The 26,883-nt window shown below is 42.1% G+C and overlaps 1 protein-coding gene across 2 annotated transcripts in view; it reads right to left on the reverse strand.

The window, feature by feature from the left end:
- arhgef4 (Rho guanine nucleotide exchange factor (GEF) 4) overlaps positions 1–26,883 on the reverse strand; it is a 91,354-nt gene that overhangs the window by 58,076 nt on the left and 6,395 nt on the right. The window contains exon 3 of one of the 2 annotated variants that reach the window (XM_063484519.1): positions 26,264–26,369. In XM_063484519.1, the coding sequence (XP_063340589.1) occupies positions 26,264–26,369 (106 nt within the window). Of the gene's footprint in view, positions 1–20,171; positions 20,845–26,263; positions 26,370–26,883 lie in introns of those variants that run through there. The other variant, XM_063484520.1, reaches the window with a different exon arrangement.

Raw genomic sequence — 26,883 nt, forward strand, 5'->3', positions numbered from 1 at the left:
TGTTGTTTTTGACCAAGATATGTCCTTCAATGTGCATATTAATCAAATAAGTATAACCGCTACCTTGCATTTGCACAATATCTCTAAAATTAGAAACATCCAGTCTCAGTCTTGATGCATGCTCAGTCATCTGGGTAAGGAAATCCCAAAAAGTGGAAGAGGAGTGAAAGAGGCCATCTATGTCCACTGTGAGCGACCATCTTTGAACAGAGGCGGTGGTTTACGACACCAACTGTCTGCCATCTATAATCCAGTTTTGAGATCCCTTCCCAGACGCCTTAACGCCCACTCACACCCTGGGCCATCTGACCTCAGAAAATCACATGATAGGGTGGGGACCAGGTTTCACAATGGGCTCACCCGAAACCCTGACTGATTGGGACCCACACCCATTTTCACACCTTGGCTCATGTGATTACGTGGAGGATCATCAGGTGGTCCTTTGTCCCTCTTTGGGGGGAAACTCCCACTGGGTTTAAATCTGGGACTCTCCACCATTTGACTCTTAGAACTGAAGAAACTTCTCGGATGAGAGGTGAGCAACTTAAAGAAGTCCAGACGCTTTTCTTTCCAAGCTCCTTAGACTACGATGACCTGGATGACTGAGAACCTTCACAGACAAATCCCAAAAAGTTGATTCTAATCATCTGAACACAGTGTTTATGTACTCTTGTACTCTTTATAAGGTTGGGGAAACCTGCAATCAGATGAGACTGAAGAAGTCACTTGGATGAGTGATGAAACCTTTCTCACACTGAAAACACCACACCCAGATGAACAAGCATCAGCTTTTTTGGATCAAATCTCAGTGTGTTGCTAAAAAACTGGTTCATGCATTTATTACTTCTCGGTTGGGCTACTTTAATTCATTATTATCAGGCTGTCCTACTCCTTGGTAACCCTTCATTTGATCTGAAATGCTGCAGTGAGCGTACTGACAGTGACTAGAAAGAAACAAGCCAATATTTTTCCCATACTGGCTTTGCTTCACTGTGTATCTGTTCAGAATCAAACTTAAAATCCTTCTCCTTACATATGAGAGCTTGAATACTGGGGCCACATCTTATCTTAAAGACTGTATCATATTATCCATATCAACCAGCAGCTGGACTCAAGGACCATCAGTCAACTGAAAATGAACTTGAAATCTACTTCAAACTCCAACTAGTTCTTTGAAAAGGTGGAAAGTCTATGTAAACTCGCAAAGAAAAGCGTCTGGACTTCTTTAAGTTGCTTGAAGACGTTTCACCTCTCATCCGAGAAGTTTCTTCAGTTCTAAGGTCAAATGGCCGAGAGTCCCAGATTTAAACCCAGTGGGAGTATCCCCCCAAAGAGGGACAAAGGACCCCCTGGTGATCCTCTAATCACATGAGCCAAGGTGTGAAAGCGGGTGTGGGACCTAATCAGCCAGGGTTTCGGGTGAGCTCATTGTGAAACCTGGCCCCACCTTGTCATGTGAATTCCTGAGGTCAGATGGCCCAGGATGTGAGTGGGCGTTAAGGCGTCTGGGGAGGGAACTCAAAACTGGATTATAGATGGCAGACAGTTGGTGTCGTAAACCACCGCCTCTGTTCAAAGATGGTCGCTCACAGTGGACATAGATGGCCTCTTTCACTCCTCTTTCAAACCATCTGTCCTCTCTGTCCAAAATGTGAACACTGGCATCCTCGAAAGAGTGTCCTCAGACAAAAGCTGAATTTTTTTGGAAGGTTTGTGTCCCTTTACGTGTGGCATTAAATAACACAACATTTCAGACAAAGAACAGCATACCAACAGTAAAATATGGTGGTGGTTTTGCTGCCTAAAGACCTGGATGACTGCAATAAATGGAACCCTGCTGTCCACCTAAACTTAAACGAGATGAAGCGTAATTGGGTTCTGCAGCAGGACAATTATCCAAACACGCCAGAATGTCCACCTCTGAATGGCTTAAGAAAAAGAAAATGAAGACTTTGGAGTGGCCTGGTCAAAGTCCTGACTTTGATTGAGATGCTAACAGTTGAAAAAAGCAGTTCATGCTCAAAAATGCTCCAATGGGGCTGAATTACAATGATTTTGCAAAGACAAAATTCCTCCCCAGCGCTGTAAAAGACTCATTGCCAGTTATCGCAAACTCTTGAATGCAGTTGTTGCTGCTAAGGGTGGCCACTGTTTTATACGCAGGGCCATGTAGGTTTGGATTTTTGTCCCTTAACAGTAAACTCCCTCTTTTACAAATTGCATTTTGTGTTTACTTGTGTTATTTTTGCCTAATATTTAAATTTATTTTGATGATCTGAAACATTTAAGTGTGACAAACACAACAAATAGGAAATCAGGTAGGGGAAAAACACTTTTTCACATCACTTTTTTTCTTTTTATGATTATTAACTATCTAGATATTATGATATTTATATAATGATAACCTAGTATAACTATAGTATTTATATTATGGATATAAAACATAAGTGGTGTGGCTTTCTGTTTTTAAGTTAAAGGTTGCTGGCATGAAAATGCTGATTTCAGAGCGTTCCAGTGTTTCAGTGTTTTCCATACTTTGCGTACTTCAAAGCAGTAGAAATGCATGTTCAGTGCATGTTATAATCAGAGGGTCTAATGCAGTTTCTATGCATTATATAAAAACTTGTGTCAGTGTCTTCCAGCTGGCACCACCAAGTGGGTCCGCTGTCACCAGCTCACCAGTTTAGGCATGGTGGTAATGCTAGCAGAGGACCATCTTGTGGCTCAGCTGAGGGAGCTGCTGGGGCCGCCGTTTTGGGTGGTGGGCAGACAGTCAGCCAGTCCTGGCCCCAAGTAGGAGGCTCCAGGTCACTGGCCAGGGATGGCAGACCAATGGCCGCTGTCTCTACTAACACTTTCTACTCTGCTGTAGCTACAGACACTGCACCTGACCCGCAGGGGGCCACATGGACAAAGTGAAACTGGTGAACCAGCTGGCAGTGTCTTTGTGACCACTACCTTTTATGGAGGCCTCGTTGGAGCGCATCAGCATGGACTTTATCGGGTCATTTTACTGGAGTGCACAGGAATATCAATTTGTTTTAGCTCTTGTCGAGTATGCGACACAATATCCCAAGGCAATACAATAAATACAAGCATATTTACAAGAAAACTGCTGACGTGTTGAATACTTATTTACTTGCTGTACAAGAACAAAACAGGGTCTACACATAGACTTACGGTTAGTATATATTTTAGCAGATCAAAAACAAGTACCTTACATACATTTCAATCTTACATTTACTCTGTTATGATATTTTTCTTTATGTGCTTTACAGGTAGAAATTCACTACTGGGGGCGCATGTGAACCTAGCCCTAACTGTAGCCTTAATCTTAGGTCTAAAGAGCTAGTGAAAGTTAAGAGACAAAAAAGCCTTGAGAATAACAGTTAAATAAGGGGACACCAAGCTACATTAAGTTTCCTGTGAAGAAAAAAATAAATAACAATGTAATAAACTTTACACAAAGTCGACACAGTGCCTCGCTGTTTGACATAAATGAAGGGAATCTGAACTCTCTAAACAAAACTCTGACAAAGACTTCCATGCTTTGACCAACTGAAGTAAAGCGGAGTGGCAGGATAAAAGGGAGAGACAAAGGATGGAAGGGGGGAGGTGCAGTATGTACAAGGAAGTGCCAGGCTGAGCTGTTTGCTGGCTTTGTGCTTTCAGCCATACATGAACAGTAGAAAGTGTATAATGTGCAAGGACGCAAACACACTGATGTTAAACTGAAAGTGATTCTCTCTCTCTCTCTCTCTCTCTCTCTCACACACACACACACACACACACACACACACACACACACACACACACACACACACACACACACACACACACACCAGTAGATCATTTAAATACCTCAAGATTCAATGTCTACACCCGGGCGCAGTGATGATGGTTAACTTTGGCTTGCTCCAAAGGCTTAGGGACAGAAATCCGCTAACATAGGGAGGTACAGACTATATGATGCACTCATTCTGAGCACTCAAAGCACTTTACACAACTTGCCTCATTCACACATTCACATCTGAACTTTTTTCTATGCTTTTTCTGTGAAAGTGCTTTCTAACTAACATTTACATGCATTCATACTCCGATGGATGCATTACAGAGCAACTTGGGGACAGTATCTTAGCCAAGGAAATTTGGCATGCAGACTGGAACAGCCAGGGATGGAGCCGCCAAGCTTCCCATTAGCAGATGATCTGCTCTACCTCCTGAGCTACAGCTGACCCAAGATGGCTTTCAACCATGATTTTTTCTGAACTGACTCAGAAGAAAACCAGTCCACCTGCAGCTCCTCTGCTTCACATCAGAACAACGAACATGGTGTCTTGGCTGGCTGGTGCAGCGGCAGTGGCACACTGAGTCAATGACAGGCTCTACAGCTCATCCTCTGAGAAACCGTGGATGTCCAGCACATCATCATCATCCTGGTGATCGTCAAGTTCAGCTGAAGCTGGCCAGCATTCTTGCTTAGTTCTAGCTCACCCTCTTCTAACCCATCAACATACTTCATTCAGCCCAGTCAGATGTAGGTACATCAACTTGCCCTTGGATTCAGACAAACCCAAGTTCCTACACTTAGAAAGGAAAGCGTCATGCCGTGCTACAGCCATGTTTCCCAGTAATTTCTCCACAAATGTCACCCATCTTTCTAGTGTCTTGTGCTGGAGCTGACAACAAAATGCACAGGCTTCAGGCTCAGTCAATGCTCTCCTAGTGAGGACAATACCCAGGTAAATGTGACATGCCTCATTCTGCTCTTGCTGTGGACTGCTGGCGACAGGGACAGCCATGAGATTTCTGCTTGCTTGCTTAATTTTGGTACTCATACAAAACCACAAACACTGTACAAGAAAAGCTGTAAAGAATTAGCACTCAGCAGGCAGCCCAAATACCAACTGAGTGGTGGTGTCTCAGTTGGTACCAGTAACAGTGGCAGTTAAGCTAACTGAGGGGTGACTGTGATGACACAGGTGTATAATTTGGTTGAATGAACCCTGGTGCTACCCCCTGCCACTTTTCTGTGGACTTATTTTAATTCTAATATTGTATCACTCAAGTGTCTTTTCATATATTTGAGAATGGTTTCTATAAGCCATCAATTGCCATCCGATTTTTGATTGTTTTTATTACATTTTTATTCTGTTGCTGTCACCATGCCTTCAGCAACTGGAAACTTCTAAAATCTAATGATGTGAACTGGCAGAGTGTTCCCGTGGAGCTTGCTGGCACTGGTTGCCATCTTCCACCCACTGACATTTGTATTTCAGTACACAACAGCCAAGCTTCTTCAGCTTCATTCTATTTACGTCATCCCAGTCAGAAATACACTCGCCGAGGATCTTGTTGGAACTTATCATGATCATAATCCAATACAATAATTCTGGTCTATTTTCCTTTGATCCCCACATAGACCTGGTTAGACTGTTAACAAGTGTCCCGGCTGACCCGACCTGGTCAGCTGATGCCACAATTGAGATAAAGAAACTCTTCTTCGGGCTATTTAATGTGAATTCGCTCACCAATAAGGGTTTCTACTGTGTGATCTCCTGGCCAGTCATTAAGTTTGATTTTCTTTGTTTGACTGACTTGACAGCAACCCAATGACATGGTGTAGCTAAATCAAACTGTTCCTCCTTGGTTAGTTTACACCTATCAGCCCTGCGCATTTGCCCGTGGTCGCAGTGTTGTGGTAGTTTACAACAAGAAATGGAAAGTATCATCTAAAACTATTCTTCTGTACGCCTCATTTGAGTCCATCGTTTTACAAATCGGTGGGCCAACTACTGCTATATATGTTACAATGTATTGCCTGCCCAAGCTAAATAATGACTTTTCAAATTCATTTTCTGAGTTCCTCCAATGAGTTTCTTCTGGTTTTCAATGTTATTTTGCTGGTTGACTTACATATAGACAATCTCACTAAAACTCCTAAGAGGGATTTCGTGTTCCATATCTGACCAAATTTTTAATGCCAATTTAATCTTGTTTAAGTCAAACTCTTTTCGTTCTGTGTCATATTGCAACATTAAGCACATTGACATAATTGCCTTTTCCCACGTACTTGACAGTCTCCCAAGAGACCATATCCTGATGAAATGGTGTTTTACTACATAGAAGGCTTCACCCCAAAAAGGAGCAAAAGTACACAGAAGACTGAACTCTGGTTCACCCCAGAACTGCCCCAGGTTGTTACCTGGAAGGTCTTTATACTAAGACTGGTCTTGTTGTTCATAAGAATATTTATCAGAACACATGTCCCAGTGTAAGGATGCTCTAAATCTCAATATCATGCAAAAATAATTAGGTCTGGTGAAGGGAATACTAGGATTCTTTTTCTCTACTGAAAATCACACTATCCAATCAGGTAATTTTCTAACTGAGTTGAAGACATGGAGAGGTGAGTGACGGTACATTGATAGCTGATGGTGGTGCGTCTATGAGGTGGAATGTCTGTATTACTGTGCAGGTTGCAACCAAAGGTGATATTAAAAAAAATATGAAGAAATAAATAAGACACCCATTACTGATGGACCTGTGACATTAGCTAGTTTTTATTAAATAAAAAACTGCAATTTGCTGCAGTGTAGAACCATATTGATGGGACCCAGACACAGTTTACTGAGTCATTACAGAGCCTATGATCCCTTCATTGGGTGGGTGTGGCTCAGGAGGTAGAGAAGGTGGTCGATTCCTAGTTCCTCTACTCTACATGTCAGAGTATCCTTGGGCAAGATACTCAATCCTGAGTTGCCCCCACTGCATTAATTGAGTGCAAGTACATGAATGTTAGGTCAGAAGGACTTAGGCATTGAAAACACATGCACTTATATGAAGGTGCACGTGAATGGGTGAATGAGGCTAATAATAAAGTGTTTTGAGTGCTCAGAGCAGAAAAACACTATACAAGTACCAGCCCACTTAACAGTCAGGTGGATAAACTTCTGAGTAGGCCCACTGAAGAGTGATAATAGGTTGAGTTGAGAAGAATGGTGCACCACCTTTGTCAGCTGGTAGTATGGTCATGCTTTGGTCTTTATTCAAGGATGTGATAGCCTCCTTTCCTGAATGGTAAGGCTGGAAGGAAGTATTTCTACACTGGAGAGAAGCTGCAGTTGTGATCTACTATGGTCCACAATGGGCAGCTGTTGTGGAGATTGGAGTCCCTGGGTGGGGTGCTTGAGGGTGCTCCACCTGGGGACTCTGCTGTCCTACTGGGAGACTTCAACGCTCACCTGAGCAACGACCGTGAGACTCTGAGGGGCGTGACTCGGAGGAACGGCTTCCCAGATCTGAACCCGAGCGGTGTTCTGTTACTGGACTTCTGGGCAAACCACAGTTTGTCCATAAGGAACACCATGTTCGAATATGAGGGTGTCCATAAGGACGCAGGGTGATTTTGTAACTGTATCATCAGATCTGCGACCATATGCTCTGGACATACGATTGAAGAGAGGGGTTGAGCTGTCAACTGATCACCACCTGGTGATGAGTTGGATCAGGTGGCAGGGGAGGATACTGTACAGACCTGGTGCACCTAAACGTACAGTGAGGGTACACTGAGAATGCCTGACAGAGGCCCCGGTCTGCAAGATCTTCAACGCACACCTCCAGTAGAGCTTCAACAGCATTCAGACTAGGGACATGTTCAGCACCTCCTTGTCAAAGCCACTGCACTGAGCTGCGGCTGCAAGGTGGTTGGTGCCTGTCATGGTGGTAGCCCCCAAACCAAATGGTGGACACCAGAGGTGAAGGGAGCCACCAGGAGTCCTATCAGGCCTGGGTAGCCTGTGGGACTTCAGAGGCAGCTGATAGGTACCGACTGTATGACTGTATACAGTCGGTATCGGACTGTAGTCGGACTGTATGAATTGAGAATAGTAGACCCAAATGCAGACACAAAAGAACGTGGAACAAAACTTGATATTAACAAAAGGCTAGCCGTTTAATAAGGCTGATTTAAAAAAAGGTGCAAGACAAAAGGCAAGGCAAACTGATGCAAAACTAAATATTAAACTGGGAGAACTAAATAACAACATGAAGAACCCTGACATGAACCTAAACAAACCTGGACATGAAACCTGGAAACATGGCAAGAAACAACAGACGACCTGACAAGGAATGTATGAAAACAAACAGACTAAATACACACAGGAGGTGATAAGGGGAAGCAGAAACACATGGGGAAACAGCTGACACAAATGAACATAACAACATCACAGTGGAAGAGTAAAACTAAACACATTGAACAAAGAAAAACAGGAAACAAAACAGAGTCCCAAGAAGACAGCTCAGGGGACCGACCCGGAGGTCAGCAGCACAAGAGTCCATAACTAAAGAGGTCCGGAGCTTGGCCGCGTGGAAAGAGTCAGCGATTACACTGTTCTGGTGGCCACCCATGATGGATAAGTTCCTCAGCTGACAGCCTGGAAAGTGGCCAGCGAAGGTGTGCTGGACATGGACAAGCAGGATGTGGACAAGCAGTCTGCGCTGGACGTGGATGTGGACGAGCAGTCCTCGCTGGACGTGGATGTGGATGAGCAGGCCACGCTAGACGTGGACAACAACAACCCTCAGGCGGCTTGGCAGGCGGTCGATGGTGGTGTAAACGTGCACAGAAATCCTCTGGTGGCTTGGCTGGACATGACTCGGCAGAGGCAGGACCAGACACGGGCGCTGGAGCTGGACCAGACAATGGTGTGGCAGCCTCGGGTGACGGAGCTGGACCAGATGGCGCCATGGCAGCAGTAGGCGAAGAAGTAGGTGGTAGTGCAGCAGGTGACAGCGTGGAAGCCACAGGTGGTGGAGCAGGAGGTGGCTGAACGGACTCACAAGAGCCGTCAGCGGACGCAGCAGGTGGTGAAGCTGCAGGCAATGCAGCAGGATGCTGGATGGGCTCGGCTGACCCTCCAGTGAGAATAGGAATGGGTGCAGGCACCTGCAGGACACTAGTCACTCCCACCCAAGGAGTAGCTATAGGTGTGGAGGTCAGCTGTGTCTTGGTGGGTCTCACCTCATGGACTGGCATGGGTGGCAGAGCAGACTGGACACCAGCCACTCCCATGCGAGGAGTAGGTACAGGTGTATGAGAAGGCTGGGTCACAGCTGCTCTGACCTTGGGCGCCGGGACAGGCACCGGCAAAGGCTGGGCAACTGCTGTCTCCACCCGAGGAGCTGGAACGGGTGCAGGGATCGGCAGAGCCTCAGCCGGCCAGGAACCCAGAGCAGATATTGAATGTCTTGTGGGGGATAGGGGACCCTCCTGCCAGAGATGCTTGGAAAGTCAGGCTTACTGACTCATAGGCTCATTTCTCTCAAATCAAATACAGAGATTTGAATTTTACTGTTTTAACCTTCATAAGAGTGAAAAAGTAAAAATGAATTCATTGAATACATCTTTTTAAAGCTTGGCTATTTTTTATCACTCTGTAAAAGTCCTGCTCTGATCACATGAATATAAACATTTGTGTTTTTGTACCAAGGGGAACACTAAACAGACAGCAGTCATCAGCTTATGTCAGTGGACGATGACACATTAGTTCAGGAGTATGACCAGGAGCATCCTTCTCACTTTTTTGTAAGTTTTATGGGGTGGTGCACCAAAACCGATGCACCACAGAGCAGATTGTCAGTGTAGAGTTGCACAGAAATATCCACAAGTGCAAAACACTAAACTATAGCATTTGCCACCACACGGTGTATTAAAAAGAAAGGAGATTTCTGGCCAAACCAACAAAATCTTTGCTCATCACCTAATTTAGTTCCTTTTCCCAAGATTAATTTAAAGTTGAACAGTTGGACACAATGGAGGAAAACACATAGAGCGTATCTATTTACAATTGGGCAGAACTAAAAACTAAAAATACCAGCTGTGCACACATACAGAGCTATCCAAAGAGAAGATTTTGAAGCAGAGTCACAGAACGCCCTGTAAATCCTAGACCTAGATATGAACTATTACATGATTAAAAGTGTAAAATGAAAAGCGAGCAACTGAATATGGCATGTGATAAAAACACTTCACTGTCTTTGTGTACTTAGAAAATAGAGTTTAACAAAGTTTTACTAACTCAACACACCAGTTAAAAAATATATATATATATTTTTTTTAATTGACATTTAGGAATCACTGTACAATACCATCAACTTCAGCAATTTGTTACTACATATATTTTTCCTGTTTTTAACTAAAATATCCATACAAAAGGAATGAAAGAAGAAAAAAAAGAAAAAGAAGCAAAACAGAAAGAAAAAAATAAAATAAAAATACAAAAAAAAGGCATGTAGGGAGTGAGTTTTTGTTTCCATTAATATAACTAATATATCCTCTAGTCTTCTAATAGTTAACACAGTCAAAATCTGGCCTGCGTTTTTTTATATAGTCCATCCATTTCTTCCATGGTGATACAAACAGGTCCCTCTTGTAGTTCACATCTGCTGTCATTTTCTCCATTCTGTAAATGTCCATTGTGATGTTCATCCACATGTTCATAGTTGGGCTCTCAGAAGAAGGCCATTTCTTTGTGATGGCTTTTTTTGCCTGCTGCCAGTAAAATATTAAACAAATATTTATCGTTCTTTGTCCAGCCGTCTGGCATAAGTCCAAAAAATAGAAAAATAACATAACATAAAAATAACATATTAAATAGCAGACAATTTAAGTTTATATCACTATACTATAGCTATAACTACATTAATGGTGATTAGACATAGCAGATACATACTTTTGGAGAGACTGATTCATTTAATCAGCAACAAAATGGGCTCAACCAGATCTCATGGAGAAAAGTAAGACTCAGCTAAAATAGCTACTGAATATATGCTGTTTACATTATCTATGTCACATTCTACTGTAATGTAAATATGAGTCTGGTCACCCCGGCCATCTGACGTAATGAGAGAATAGGTAACAAATGAATAAAACTAAGAACACTGATGCATTTATCTATTTGTGTCCACTGTCCCCTCATCCTTCTCTAAGATAAGTAACTTCAGAATAAGTAGTGCACAAAAACACCTCAGGCTAAATGGCTTTTTTAATGGTGACCTATTTCCCAGAAAGCACCATGCCTCCCATTTTTGTGATGGATGCTTTTAGACATCCTTTCCCCCTTCCCCTCACTTGCTCATGGATGAGAACAGTTGCCAGTGTGTGCTTGGATGCTACAGTGTGCCACACTGTTGCCACCTGGCATTATTTTAATTCACAGGAACACAAAAGAGGAGAATGAGTGCAAAGATTGGACAAAGACTTGTTTACACACAACCTCTTTTCTGGCATTTTCTGAGATTTTATTTTCATTGGGGTAGCAAAGCACAGGGTAGGTACAAGAAGAAAACAGGTCAGATTGGTAAAAGTGGTTTAGGGTTAGGCATCAGATATACTCCAAACAGGTATGAAACGTAAGGTTTAGATCAGGGCTTTGTGTCTCTGGTTTGGATGACCCTTGACACAAGTGAAAAAAAATCTCAAGACTGCAGTATACATTCTAACTTGGGATTTAAAGAGTCACAAAGCTTTAAATTTGTGTCAGCACTTTGTGCATGGCCCTTTCAACAATACAAAGCCCATAAAGAAACTGGGAGCACAGAGCTCTGTCCTCAGTCCTATCTAGCAACTCTAGTACAAACACTTACTATGAGCTAAATCAGCCTTTGGTCTGTGGATAGCATTACTTTGGCCTCCAAGGAAGCTCTGAGTCATTTTTGACTATGATGACCATTTAATGCCAATAAATCTCTAGAAGTTGCTGCTTTAATTTGCACATGTTAATCATGTTAAAGTTGACTGATGTTGAATAACTGGTCTTTGCTTTACTTCTTATTTCCTTACTGACAGTTTATCCTAAAAGTTGATCCATGAAAAGCATCCAGTTGATCTGAAACACCACAGCAAGAGTATGAATGAAGTATGAAGAAACTAGGAAGAGCGATCATAATTCTCATATTCTCCCGCTACTTTCCCAGGAGAAATATCACTTCAAAATCCCTCTATTCACATACAAAGCCTTCAACTGTGAGGTTTCGCCAAAGGACGTGATCCCTGGAGATAACTTTCGATATTTCGCCATTAAAGACTAAACTGCTGTAACTCAAAGATACTTTTTTACTTTTACTTTTTTTTTTTACCTTATGTCTAAATTTTGTTTTGCCATGTTTATTATATTTTATTGCTGCTATTGTTCTCGTGTTATTGTAAGGTGCCTATAAATAAAATGTATTATTATTATTATTATACATTGTCTATGTCAGCCATATTCTAAATCCAACAGGAAGTCAGTCATTTTGAATTTAATGTGTAATTTTAGCAGCATTTTTCACTAATTTCAGGCACAAACACCTCCTAAGGATTTCATTAGATCAACGTGATCTTCAGTGAGTACGATTTAAAGACCTTGGTGACATTAAATTTCGAAGCTTTTGAGTTTTCATCGGACGTAGGACGTAGTCATGGCAGCCCACCAAACTTAGATGGATAGATGCGTCCAGCATAAATCTGGAGACATCTATGTGCCAATATTAGGTCACACTTATAGGGCCAAATACTGTCAATAGGAATTCACAGTAGGGTATAATCAACATCCAATCTACATGAAGCATAGCTGAGGGAGGATCCAGAGACACCTGATCCAACTATATGCTTTATCACAAAGAAAGGTTTTAAGCCTAATTTAAAAGTGGAGAGGGTGTCTGTCTCCATAATCCAAACTGGAAGGGTTTCCAGAATCAACTCTATTCTGGATTTAACAGGGAGCCAAGGAGGAGGAGCCAGTTTCTCCTGAAATATGCTCTCTCTTTCTAGTGTCTTCCTGCAGCAATTTGCAAAAGCAATCAACTGAAGGCTCTGTGGGATTTTTCATTTTAGAGATATTACTTAAGTAGCAGAAAGTCTAATATGTTTGTTTAACACGTGCACTGAAGGACATATCCTGGTCAAAACTGACTCTTATCTGGCTTCATGGACAGATAGAGCTGTGTGTCATCTGCATAGCAGTGAAAATGTATGCTATGTCTTCTAATGATGCTGCCTAAGGGAAGCATGTATAATGTAAACAGAATTGGTCCTAGCACTGAACCCTGAGGAACTCCATAATTAACCTCAGTGTGTGAAGAGGACTCTCCATTTACATGAACAAATTGGAGTCTATTAGATAGATATGATACAAACCACTGCAGTGCAGTACCTGTAATACCTACAGCGTGCTCTAATCGCTCTAATAGGATATTATGGTCGACAGTATCGAACGCAGCACTGAGGTCTAGCAGGACAAGCACAGAGATGAGTCCACTGTCAGAGGCCATAAGAAGATCATTTGTAACCTTCACTAAAGCTGTTTCTGTGCTGTGATGAGCTCTGAAACCTGACTGAAACTCTTCAAATAAGCCATTCCTCTGCAGATGATCTGTTAGCTGTTTGACAACTACTCTTTCAAGGATGTTTGATATGAAAGGAAGGTTGGAGATTGGCCTATAATTAGCTAAGACTGCTGGGTCTAGAGATGCTTTTTGAGTAAAGGTTTAACTACAGCCAGCTTGAAGGCCTGTGGTACATAGCTGATTATTAGAGATAGGTTGATTATATTTAAGATTGAAGAATTAATTAATGGCAGGACTTCTTTGAGCAGTTTTGTAGGAATGGGGTCTAAAAGACACGTTGATGGTTTGGAGGAAGTAATTATTGAAGTTAACTCAGAAAGATCAATTGGAGAAAAAGAGTCTAACTTAACATCAATGGTACTGAAAGTAGCTGTAGATAATATTACATCTGTAGGATGATTTTGAGTAATTTATTTTCTAATGGTTAAAATTTTATTTGTGAAGAAGTTCATGAAGTCATTACTAGTTAACGTTAAAGGGATGGTTGGCTCAACAGAGCTCTGACTGTTTGTCAGCCTGGCTACAGTGCTGAAGAGAAACCTGGGGTTGTTCTTATTTTCTTCAATCAGTGATGAATATTAGGACATTGTCTGGCTTCACAGAGAGCTTTTTTATTATAAAGCAGCAAACTATTTCTCCAGGCTAAATTATCTTCTAAATTAGTAAGACTCAATTTCCACTCCACCAGAACACTACTCTGTGGGAGTAACGTACTTCAGTCATATTGATCCAGGTGGAAGGTTAGGAAAATAAAACATTCATGCTAGTTGAAATAATGACCCATCTTTCTTCTACAACCTATTTTCATTAGAGTGCAATTCAACCAACATCATCATTGCTGGACACTTCACTACAGTTATCAGTCCCACACTCGACCGGTCACACTCACCTGGTAGCTTAAGACTTTGGTGTTCCACAGATATAATAAAACAATATATATATATATGAATCATTATGGTCTTAATGATAGCTGGAGGAAAAACAACCCTTCATCCAGAGACTTATTTTTCCATCAATCCCTCTCACGTATTGCTTTCTCTGTCCTCAGTAACTCCCTTACAACAATCCACTCAATCATACTTAGTGAACGGAATTTTTCAAAACCCTTCCAATATTATTAATATATTTAAAACCTTTTATAGCCAGCTATACTCTTCTGACCACAACCCAAAGTAGAAAACTTTCAATGAAAACTTAGATTGACCCAGACTTTCCAAAAAGCAAGCAGACATGTTAAATGAACCTATGACTATAGATGAACTCCATAAAGCACTTAGTAAATGCCAAATATGAAATCACAATGGATTTCCGGCACAATTTTATAAACACTTCTGCCAAATCATGTTGTCATGATCCCACAGAGTAATGACACACATGATACCAAGCGATATTATGACTCTCCAACTAAAAACTAACCAACACATCGCTCCCTCTCAGTAATAAACACAGACATTAAAATAATCACTAAAGCTCTCGCTACTAAAAAAGAAAACGTTACCCAAACATGAATACATCCACATCAAACCAGTTTCATGAAAACCTGAAATGCTGCTGACAGATTAATCAACTTCATAGCTTACCTCTAAACACCATACCATAATAATCATACTAGCATTAGATGCAAAAAAGGAGTTTGATAAAGTTAACTGGACACTTCAACCTACACAGACTGGCTTTTGGACGCTCAGTCATCCACTGGATAAAAACACTGTGCACTTCACCCAGGTAAATATAGGACAAAACCAACTCAACCTGTATTATTGTGGGCTCTGCCTTACAATACAAAGCGCCTTGAGGCGACCGTTGTTGTAATTTGGTGTTGTATGAAAAATTGACCTCAACCATTTTTCAGTTTTAGTCTCTCATTCCTACATTTCTGCATTAAAAAAAAAACTACATTACAATTACAATTAGTGTAACTCTGACGGCCTGGTGCAATGCAAACAAAATGTCCAATCTATAATCAAATCCAGGATTACCATAACAAATAATCCACTACTTCCCTCCAGATTAACTGAAGAGACCATGAAAATCACTCACCCCAGAAAAATAACCTCCAAACTACAATTTTCAAATATTGATGTATCTATCATGTGTTATATATCATCATACAAATGGGAAAATGACCTGGAGTACTCTTCCAGCGCTGACCTCTGGACAGAAATGTGCAGTAACATTTTGTGACCAAAAATGCACACTTACTATTTACACTTTATAAAAACAATTCACAGGACCCACCTCAAAGGAAAATGTTTAAAATGGCTTTGGGTAGCATTGCCACTTGTTCACAGTGCACTTCAGGGAGCTCAGGCAGTGACTTTCACACCACATGGGTGTGTCACCCAGTCCTATAGTTTACATGGCTGTGACTGAGAGATTATCCAGTATCCAGAATCCCTCCATCTCCATCACTGTGCTTCATTGTAGGCTGAAACCATGCACATGTCCACATGTTTTGAATACTACAATATGTTTTAGTTAAACAAATAAATACCTTGGCCCCACCCTGGAATTCCTTTTTAATTTATTGATTAGTGTTAACTTATTTTAATTCATTTTTTTATCCTTTCTCCCTTTTTTCTTCTTTTTTCCCTCTTGCTGATTTCTCAGCATCTATGTGGGTTAGACCTAGACCACATCCGGACCAGGTGATTTAGGAAGGTAAGCCAGGTCACCAATGTAGATTCATCATCAACTAGATCAGTGTCCTTCTCCCCTAATAAACAGGCTCCCTCCTTAGGCTCTGGGGGCAACCCAAAGCAGCGCTAAGTGATCTAGAACAGAACAGAATCACTAGTGACCTGGCCATAAACTACCATGGTATTCCTAATACATTCCAGCGTGTCCTGGATCTGCCCCGGGGCCTCCTCCCGGTGGGACATGCCTGGAACACCTCACCCAGAGGAGCCCAGGAGGCATCCTTGTCAGATGACGCACCTCAACTTCCTGTTAAAAGGGAGTTTTTCCTTCCCACTGTCGCCAAAGTGCTCATAGGGGGTCATATGATTGTTGGGTTTTTCTCTGTATGTATTATTGTAGGGTCTACCTTACAACATAAAGCAGCTTGAGGCGACTGTTGTTGTGGTTTGGCGCTGTGTAAATAAAATTGAATTGAAAATTGAATTGAATTAAATGTTAGTAGTAGTAATAGTAATGGTGATAGTGTTATTACTGTGGTTATTATCCTTGTAGCCAACAAACATGACATACAACACATATACATGTTTTGGCTTTGTTCTTTGTGTTTTTGTCTTTTATTTTCATCTTTTCCAGTTGCCTTCTTTCTTGTTTCTGTCTATGCACACCTTTTCCTGTTTTATGTTCATACAATGTACAATAAAAGAAGAGAAAGACATTGGAGAGACAATAATTAGTGTAAATAACAGAGTTCAGGTCCATCCCTATCTGTCAGATGGTCATACAGGCAAACACAAGCATGCATGTGCACACTCATATTTACACATACAAACACTTTGGTTTCTCTGGCAACGGGAATCTTTGCCCAGTAGAGCCTCTCCTCCACAGGAACAGCTCCTGACAGCAGCTCTCACAGATAGTTGCAACATTGTGTCAACTTTGAACTTTTCTCATAGCTTTGCTGTGGCAACATCATGGCAGGTCAGTGAGGCTCTTTACTCCATATTTGATCATATTTGATGACAATGAGGATGGATTAGATGAGGAAGTTTTAGAAGCTGAAGTTGACACGGAATATAATCTGACCCGACCAAGAAAGGATTGATGAGGAGGAATCCAGTGATGAAGAGAATGGCCGTGCTGAGGCTGATCTCACATTCAAGTGAAAGAATGGGAACTTATCCCCACCCGAGAATGAAGGTAGGCTTCCAGCTGAAACTGTCATCAGGATTGATGACATCACATCCTGCTTTGAACTGTTCTGGACTCAGTCCTCAGTCAAAGCCATGCTGGTAAACTTGACCAACTTGAAGGGGAAACAGCTTTACAAAGATGACTGGGAGGAGGTAAGTCAGAAAGACATCAGCGCATGCATGAGTCTTTGATTTGAGTGGTGAGTACAGATCCAGAAATGACTCTACCAGCAGTTTATGGGATGCAGAGTCCACTCGGACAATTTTTTCAGGCCATCGTGTCACTCCAGAAAATGTACATGTTGTTATGGGTGATTTGCTTTGACAGATACAAGACCAGGTCGTGGTCAACAAGACAAAATGGCTGTGATGAGAGAAGTTCAGTTGGTTCGGTCTGGTTGCTTTAGGGGACACTGCGCTTTTAAACAGTATATGCCAAGCAAGCAGTGTAAATATGGCATAAAGGTTTTGCAACATGTGATGCCAAGACATGTTATGTTATCATGGGGTGGCTGTAGCTCAGGTGGCAGAGCAGGTCAACCACTAACCGGTGGTTCGATCCCAGGCTCCTGGCTTCCTTGGGCAAGATACTAACCCCATGTTTGCCTACTGGTGGTGGTCAGAGGACTCGGTGGCGCCAGTGTCCGGCAGCCTCGCCTCTGTCAGTGCGCCCCAGGGCAGCTGTGGCTACAATGTAGCTTGCCATCACCAGTGTGTGAATGCGTGGATGACTGAATGTAGTGTGAAGCGCTTTGGGGTCCATAAGGACTAAGTAAAGTGCTATACAAATGCAGGCCATTTACCATGTTTGGAACATGTAGGTTTATACTGGGAAACCCACTGATAGTGTTGGTGAAAGAACCAAGAGAGGTTTGTGGTTCTGGAGACTGATTGGAGGTCTCAAGGGACAGTTCCTTCATCTCCTATGCTCTTACTCACAAGCTGTGAGTAAGAGGATAATTTGGGGATAATTTACTCTTTACACAAGTAGGTGTAAAAGTAACGCAGGTTATGTGACTGTATAAAAACTTGAAATGGTTTCAAAATGCAAACTTTCAGCCACAGTGGTCTCTGATGATCAGTTTACTATGTTTCAACTGATCCTTCTTAGAGTGAAAATAATCCAAAAGTGACGGTTTTTAGAGCTCAAATTCAAGATAAGCTCAGATTAATGAGACATGCAGAAACTGTAAAGTTCACAAGAACATAAGTTGATACAAAGATCTAACACAACAAGTAGTGATAATGTATCTATTATTATAGTTTTTTATGGTGAGTCTTAATGGAGTGGTTGTTTTTGAAATTGTTTAACACCACATGAACACAACGTGAGGGTTAAAGGTGCCTCCTGTGCAGAAGCAGAGTTTCTCTTTCTGGTAATCTTTGAGACTATAATTCCAACACGTCCCACTAGTTTTGGTTTTTAAAGTCTTTGAAATCTTTTCTTCTGTACTGTGTAGCTCTTGAATTTCTTCATGATACTTTAAGAGAAATAATTCTGTTGACAACCAACAAGTCCAAAAGTAACAATAAATACTTCCTAAATGACCCCGGAGTCGTTCTTATCTCCTTTCTGCTCTACCTGAGCACTTTATAGAGCCTGCCTCATTCACACAAGCACTTTCTTTCTATGCTTTCTTCTTCTAACATTCACCCACATTCATACTCCAGTGGATGCATCAGAGAGCAACTCGGGTTTAGTATCTTACCCATACAGACTGGGAGCTGCCAGGGATCAAACCGCCAACCTTCTGATTAGTAGATGACCTGCTCCATTGCACAAGCCAGAGCCAAGCTTAAAACACCTGGTGGTGTTTCCCAGGTGGTCTATCATTCAAGTTCTAAGCAGGCCCAACCCTGCTTAGCCAATGAGATAGGGCGAGCTCACAAACAGCCAGTGATGTTCTCAAGGTGGTCTGGGCATAAGCCAGACCACCTTGAGAACATCACTGGCTTTTTATTCTTATAATGAAGACATGTCCCATAATGTCACTGTGTTTACAGATTTAGGTCAGCACAACATGAGCAACAACTGGGCCATACACACAGATACACACATGCACAAGCACACAGCCGGAAAAACAAAGCCGGAATGACAACAACTGGGAGTCACAACAACTAACGCGATGCCATTTTGAAGAGGGAGAGCCCGGCTACATGCCACAGCATAAGCAGCTCATGTTTCACACTTTTTCCCCATTTAACAACAGTACAAAGTACACGAGCACACACTGCTGATGACAGGGAACACGGCTGCATGCAAAGACAAATGCGTCAGACTTTTGGGCTAAAAGTTTAATAACACTGTCAATATTTTTAATCATGCTCAGGCTATTAAACATGTCTTGAACTATTTTAAGTCCCCTCAAAGAATACTGAAAATACCAAAAAAAGATAACACCTGGTTTATTATCAGAGACTCTTTTGTTACAATAAAACACAGTGTGTATAATAAGCTTAAAGCTATAATTGTATTTCTCACATCAGATTAGATCCTTGACAGTTTGAATCAACCATATTTTGTTAAATATTCATGTTTCTCAAAGATAAATGTGTGTGCATAAAAGTCAACCCATTCTTCCTGTCTCATCATATGGGACTTTCCAAAAAAATATCATCAGTGCCGATTTAGACAGACGATTCTGGGCTCGAGCTGGGATCACTGGAGAGTTCAGTGCAGCATGAAGTGCAACAAGCATTTCCAGAGCTAAGATCCTTTGTGTGGCAGACAAGGACACACATTTCAGACCATAAGAAAGGGCACAGCAGGAGACAGAGCTACTGGCATTTTCTGGCTCTCTCTGCATGACTAAAGCGTCCGGCAGCCGGCCCACCCAAATATATCAGTACTGCACCGTCACTGTCAGTGGGTGTCAGCTGAACAGCTGGAACGACATGCACTCACGCAAAGCGTATCCAGTCCCATCCAATCCGGAATAACACACTACCACTTACCTGTGGTGGAGTGCAGACTTTCCAAACTCCAATAGCGAGACAGGACCCCCCTCAAAGTGCCGCCCAAGCTGCCTCCTCCTCCTCCACCTCCACCTCCACCCATGCATACACCCACTCCGAGACCTCCGTCCACCATGCCGTCCACCCCTCTGCCTGTTGGGCTCCCGCCGTCTGATTCAGACCCCGGTGACAGCCCAGAGCTGCCACTGCCGCTACTACCACAACTGCCCCCTGGCAGCGGCACGCCCCCCTCCGAGCCCTGCTGAGTCCGCATCCCTGTGTGGAAACCCAACAACAAGGGGTGGAGGGCAATGTAAAAGGGGAGTGGAACTACGAGAAAATAAAGAAAATGAAGAGAAGCGGCTAAGCAGATGGTTTATTCTCCTGGCAAGCGGACAGCACAATGGAGGAGGAGGATGAGGATGAGGAGGAGGTAGCCTTTTGGCTGGTATCTGCTGCGGTATTTGCTGAGGTAAGCTTCAGCTGTCAACTTCCCGCTTTCTCCTCCCATGCACAGAATAGAAGAGCCGTAGCAGCGCTCCACTCCACCCTTCGATTCTCTGCTCCCCAGTGATACAGCGGTTGTCTCCTCTCTTTCTGTTCCTGCTTCTCTTGCTCTCTTTATCAATTTGAACGCTGCTTCGCTTCCTTACATTAAATCACACAGTCATCTCCCTCTCCCCCTATCGCTCACTCTGTTTCCAGGCTCACATCAGTAGGGGTCCTGCAGGGGGGTTTCTGCAACTCGATCGTGTCATTTGCCTGCTACAGATAGCCTGGATGGCTCACTAATGGTGCAGAATCCATTAAGGTTTCCCTCCCGCAGTCTCCAGTTTATATTCCCCTGCTCTCCAAAACATACGATAAAGCAGAAACATATGCACATGCAAACACTCATGACTTTTTTAAGCCAAACTGGGTTTCCTACCATTGTAAATAAGGCATAGTATACACATGATGCTGTTTAATATAGAGGGTTATATCAGAGGTGTGAAACAAATGGACCCTGACTGAACAGGTCAGAACAGGTCCTGCTGTATGCAAAGACTGAAAACTGCAAAGACACGCTTTCTACTTACACCAAAAAGGAAGTGCAACATATGAAATAACTACAAGTATTTCATATATCAATACTAAAGCATTAGTCTCCATAGTAGACTGAAAGGGCTCAGTGTCTTATCATTTGTAACTGTAGTGTCTATTGATACTGTGTTTAAAGTTCCCTGAACAAAAATGTAAATAATCCACCTGTTTAGAGCATATTTGCACCAAAACCCCAGTGACGTCCAGCTGGGCAGAAAACTGTCAGTTTAAAAGGAAGACAGAGTGGGCTGGGTGACAGGCTAGCCCAAGCTCCTGCAGTGAGGGCACAGCAACTGTTCATGCATGTCAACATCATTTGTTTTGGGATTTTGAAAAAAATAATTTGACCCAAAAGTTCCCTTTAAAGAGATCAAACTCAAACTGTGACCTTTTGAGCATAATTAACAAATTTATATCCTAATAATAGCAGAGTCTAGAAAAAAAACCCAACATAGACAGATTTTTCTAAAGATCAAACCAAACTTCAGATGATAATATTGTGCAAAAATGTTTTAGGTCATTTGTAACTGCAGCTTCAAATTCAGCGATAAATAAAATAAAACATTCATTTGTGAGATTTCTTGAGTCGAGTAAGGGTCTCAACTCTGACTTATAAAAAACTCGTGACTTCAGAATGACCTGAATGATTCTGTTGTATCCTCATACGTACATGAATGATTACCAACCCAACACTGACACATTTCAAACTAACTACCAAAGACAAGGTAAAACCAGACATCACTGGATGGCACCTGTATGTGGTACCTGGTCTCAGAGTTCAGTGCTTTGACCCAACAGCCTGTGGAAACAATTCAAATGTATCAGTGACGGGGATAAAAGACAATGACATGGGAGTGAAAAGGGCTGATATTAAACTACACAGCAATGTCAAACATTATACCCACACACGCTCTGAGCAAGTGTGGATGCTTCTCTGTAGAAAACCTAAAAATAATATACATTAGTGTAAATGCTGGAGAGGAACATGACATACTGTTCATATATCTGGAATAAGTAAATATATGGATTTTAAAAGCCCACCACTTTTCTTTAGGAGATAATCAAATGCATATTAAATAAGTGAGAAGGTAATTAAAGTTGAATCTTTTCACAGACAAACAGCAACAAAGTGCTGTACACAAAAAGAGTAAATAAGAATATACGATGTCATAAAAGACAATAAAAAGACAATAAGATTCAATAAAATAAACAGTTAAATTAATAATAATAATAATAATAATAATAATAATCGTAAGCCTCTTTAAAAAAAAAAGCAGTTTGAGCTGCTTTTCCACAGAGCAAACTAAATGTAGCTGCAGTGTGGGCTGTCTACAGACTGAAAGGCTCAGCATGTACAAAGAAAACAAGAGTGGACCCCAGATTGAACCTGGTGGAACACACCAACAATAAAGAGTTTTTGTGGATATTTACATATCAGGGATTTGCAAACTTCACTGCAGAGCATGTGCCCCCCTGCCTAGACCTCTTGCCCTTCCGTTGCCTCCCACATGTAAAGTTTTCTAGATTCACCACTGCTGTGCTTCAAAACATCATTATAGACCTTCAACAGCAGCCTCAGATGAGTACTGCTTTTGAAAGCAAGACTGAAAAGGATAAACAAATCTGTCATTTGTTGAGTAAAGATTTGATTATTTTTCTACTAATCAATGGCAATTTCATAATAGATCAATAATTGTCAGTAAAGCTTCTTTAGTTTGGTTTGTTCCTCGGCATTTTGAAAATAGGATGGAATCCAACCTTACCTCAGCGAGCTGTTAGTGACAGACAGCAGTGAAGGACCAATGCTGATAAGAGGCACCAGCTCTGAGGAGCACAGTGAAGTTTACATTCGCTTTGTTTCAGCCTGTCCTGTCCAGCAGAATGTGACGTCAGGCCAAACATGAGCTCTATAAATTCTCTATAGACTGCTCTTCTTCATGTGTTTCTTTTACCTGATTATTAATTTTTATTAGTAGTGTTTCTTATTACAGTCCATGTGTAATATAAAGGAGAAAATGTAATAAAAGCATACTAGCACACAGAGAAGTGCCATCCATGGCCAGTGTTGGGAAGGTTACTTTTAAAATGTATTCCACTACAGATTACAGATTACATGCCCCAAAATGTATTCTGTAACGTATTCCATTACGTTACTCAATGAGAGTAACGTATTCTGAATACTTTGGATTACTTAATATATTATCATGCTTTTTACAACTGTGATTTATTACTGTTACTGAAGGTCCGCGGCTCCGAACCGTAGTAAAGGGACCTCTGGCTAATACGTCGGGTTCGTGTCGGGCTCGTAGCTGAAAACTAGCTTTACTTTGCTGTCTGGGTCAACTTTGCTAGCAGAGACAGAGAGAGGCGTTGAAAGGCTGCTCCAACGGAACTTATTGTTTCGGAGGAAAACACGAACACAGTGTACAGTCGAGTCTTAATAGCTTACTTACAGCTGGGCTCGTCAGGCACTCTTCTTGGCTGCGGTGGTTATTATTATATTTACATGCTTCCAGCTCCCGTTTCTGCTCCGTGACAGCTCGGACTTTTCCTTTTTCTCCCTCCCTCGCTCACAGACACATAACGTGTATGGCAGTCCATTCTCGCTGCAGCACGGACTACACTGCCCATGAGGCTACATTCTGTAGCATTCTTAGCACAACAACAACAACAAAAAGGCGCTCTCTCACCCAGGAAACACGCAGAGAGAGAGAGCGTCACCCTGTAACCATGGCAACCGTAACGCTGCCGCCTGGAACAACAGAGCGTAGCTGTCAAACAAACCCAAACAGTCCTGACCCGCGACAATATGAAACAGGAAAGTACCGCCGTGTAATCCATTTATTTCAACAAAGTAACTGTATTCTAAATACCACCTTTTTAAACGGTAACTGTAACGGAATACAGTTACTCATATTTTGTATTTTAAATACGTAACGGCGGTACATGTATTCCGTTACTCCCCAACACTGTCCATGGCCAACTCCTGCACCTTTAAGAAAAAACATGGATCCAGGGCCCACAATAACAATGCCCTGGAGTACCACCATAGACAGGGCCTCCACCAGGAGACCCCAGGCACCAGAGCCCCAGATCCCGCACCTGAAGCCCTGGCGAAGAAGCTAGCCACTCAGCCCAAGGACAGCATCCACCACCACAGGGACCCAGACCACACGCCACCCACCCGGGCCCCCCACCAACAACAACTAGATCAAAAACACATACATGACAGAAGTGTCAGGCATATGGAGAGACAACACTGTAGCTGACCACACCCACTAATGGAACTTATTGATTCAGGGATGACCATGGTTCAGGGGATTGGGAAGCTCATCTGTAACTGGAAGGTCACCGGTTCGATCCCCCTGCTCTCTCTGTCCTGGTCGTTGTGTCCTTGGGCAAGACACTTTACCCTACTGGTGTTGGCCAGAGGGGCCGATGGCGCGATATGGCAGCCTCGCTTCTGTCAGTCTGCCCCAGGGCAGCTGTGGCTACAACTGTAGCTTGCCTCCACCAGTGTGTGAATGAATAGTGGAATTGTAAAGGTGCCTAGAAAAGCGCTATATAAATGCAATCCATCATTATTGATTATTTGAGGAGACAGACATTATCTCCACTAATGTCATCTAGAAATAAATTCCTGTATTAAACAATACAGAAGTCATTTTTAAATGTCCAATCTATGAGGTTAGCTTTCTTAGAGAGACACAGTAAGAACTGTGTGTGATTAAACAGGCGATCCACTTACTTCAGTTAAATGCACAGTCTGGCTGAGGTTGGGATACCTCCACTGACAGCTGAACAGGTCTTCACATATCCTCTGCCAGAACCTCTGAACAGCATAGAAGACCATAGAGCACAGCAGCTCTACCTCAGAGTTACACAGTGGGTGCACATGTTTGACTGTGTAACACCAATTTGGATCATCCTTTGTCCTCTACAGTGTTTTTACTTGTGCACTGTGTAAGCTGTTGCTTGTTTGAGGTTCTGCGTGGATGAAGACATTTGCCGAGTCATCAGTTTTTGACAACAACAGTTGTGATAAAGGTTTGGGGTACAAAGATTAAAACATTCTCTTGAACATGTAGGGTTTTTAAGTTCAGCTAACTGGGACTACATATTTTTCTGTGTGTTGGATTTTAACTGCTGATATTCAAGAAATTTACTGTTGCTGATTCCATATTTATTGCACAAATTTTGAACTATTAAAATGAAATAAAGTTTCAGTCTTGACTAATATGCTCTCATTTGTTTTATCCCATTGGGTTCTGCCTTTTGTAAAGTTTTTAAACTCAGTCTTGATGGTTTGTTCTTCTATAAAAATGCTAAGATTTAAATTTGACTTGAACCAGCTGATTTTAGGCAGAACTATCATTCTAAATGATGTAACCCTCCCCATGAGAGATACAGGTAAAGTGTTCCAACGTGAATATCCTCTACCGTTTTTAGTAGAGGAATGTGATTCAGCTGTATCAACTCTCAAAGCCAGGCAGAAAAATCTATACCTAAATATCTGCTGTTACCTGGCTGGAGGTGTGTGGTGGGCGTGTTCTAATGGCCACTAGACTGCAGATGGAAGTCAACTGAACTTTGTTTTCTTACTCCTACATTTTGATAGTCCTAGTTATGGTGGCAGCTGTAGGAAAACAACGGCTCAGGAAGATGATAGATGAAAAACATAGTTAGAAAGAGATGATGAAAATATGCATGAGGCCTTATATGTTCGTATTTAATGGCATCAGTGCCTCTTTACATAACAGGAAGTCCCTGTGAAATTAAAATAAAGCTGAAAAACAGTGATCAGGTACATTCAGAAAGTAAGCTTAGTCATTCCTCATTAGTCTCTGTCAGCAGAGCTGAAAAACACTCAGACAGGCACCCCATTATGAAATAAATAGACATTTTTTGAACAGAGACATGATCTGATGACTAAAGCTGCACAGGTTCGGACACTCAGTCACAATAAGACAGCAGAATCTAAACCCAACAGAACCAGAGTCGGTACTTACAGGAATAAGAGATTTGTCTCCTCCTGCCCAAGCAGTCAAGACCGATGGGGGTGCTGTGGGAGAAGCAGTGGGCCTTGATGGGCTCCAGGGGGACTCCAGCATCTAGCTGTGGAAATAGTGCATGTTTTATTATCATCACTGTTCATTGGCACCCTGATGAGGATCATTAACATGTAACAATCACATACTGGACAAACCTGAACGACACTGAAAAACAAAACAAAAAAAGCATGAATGGGTGTTCGAGAGACAACATGTGGAGGAGTGTTGGTTAAATAATGACAGAGCGATGTAAGTATGCATTTTCAATCTGAGTCACTTTATGTGACTCATGTGGGTTGAAGGCTGAAGGGTTACCAATCGTTCCAGTGAGCTGGGACCTGGACAAGGCTTTTCCTACCTACCTCTGCACTATGAGAACATGAAGGAGTTTTTAATCTTGCTCAACCGACTGAAAGATGCAAGAACATCCTGATTCTCTGGCTTAATTACCAAGAACAATCCTGAGTTCTTCCATCAATAGACTTCTTACTTCTGCTCTCTGTCTGGTTTTCCTGCCATGTCATCCAATGTCCATGTCCTGTCCAAGTGCCCCAGCCTACCCTGTTGTCTGAGTGTTA

This window comes from Pelmatolapia mariae, linkage group LG9 (assembly GCF_036321145.2).
Source record: "Pelmatolapia mariae isolate MD_Pm_ZW linkage group LG9, Pm_UMD_F_2, whole genome shotgun sequence".
NCBI classification, from domain to species: domain Eukaryota; kingdom Metazoa; phylum Chordata; class Actinopteri; order Cichliformes; family Cichlidae; genus Pelmatolapia; species Pelmatolapia mariae.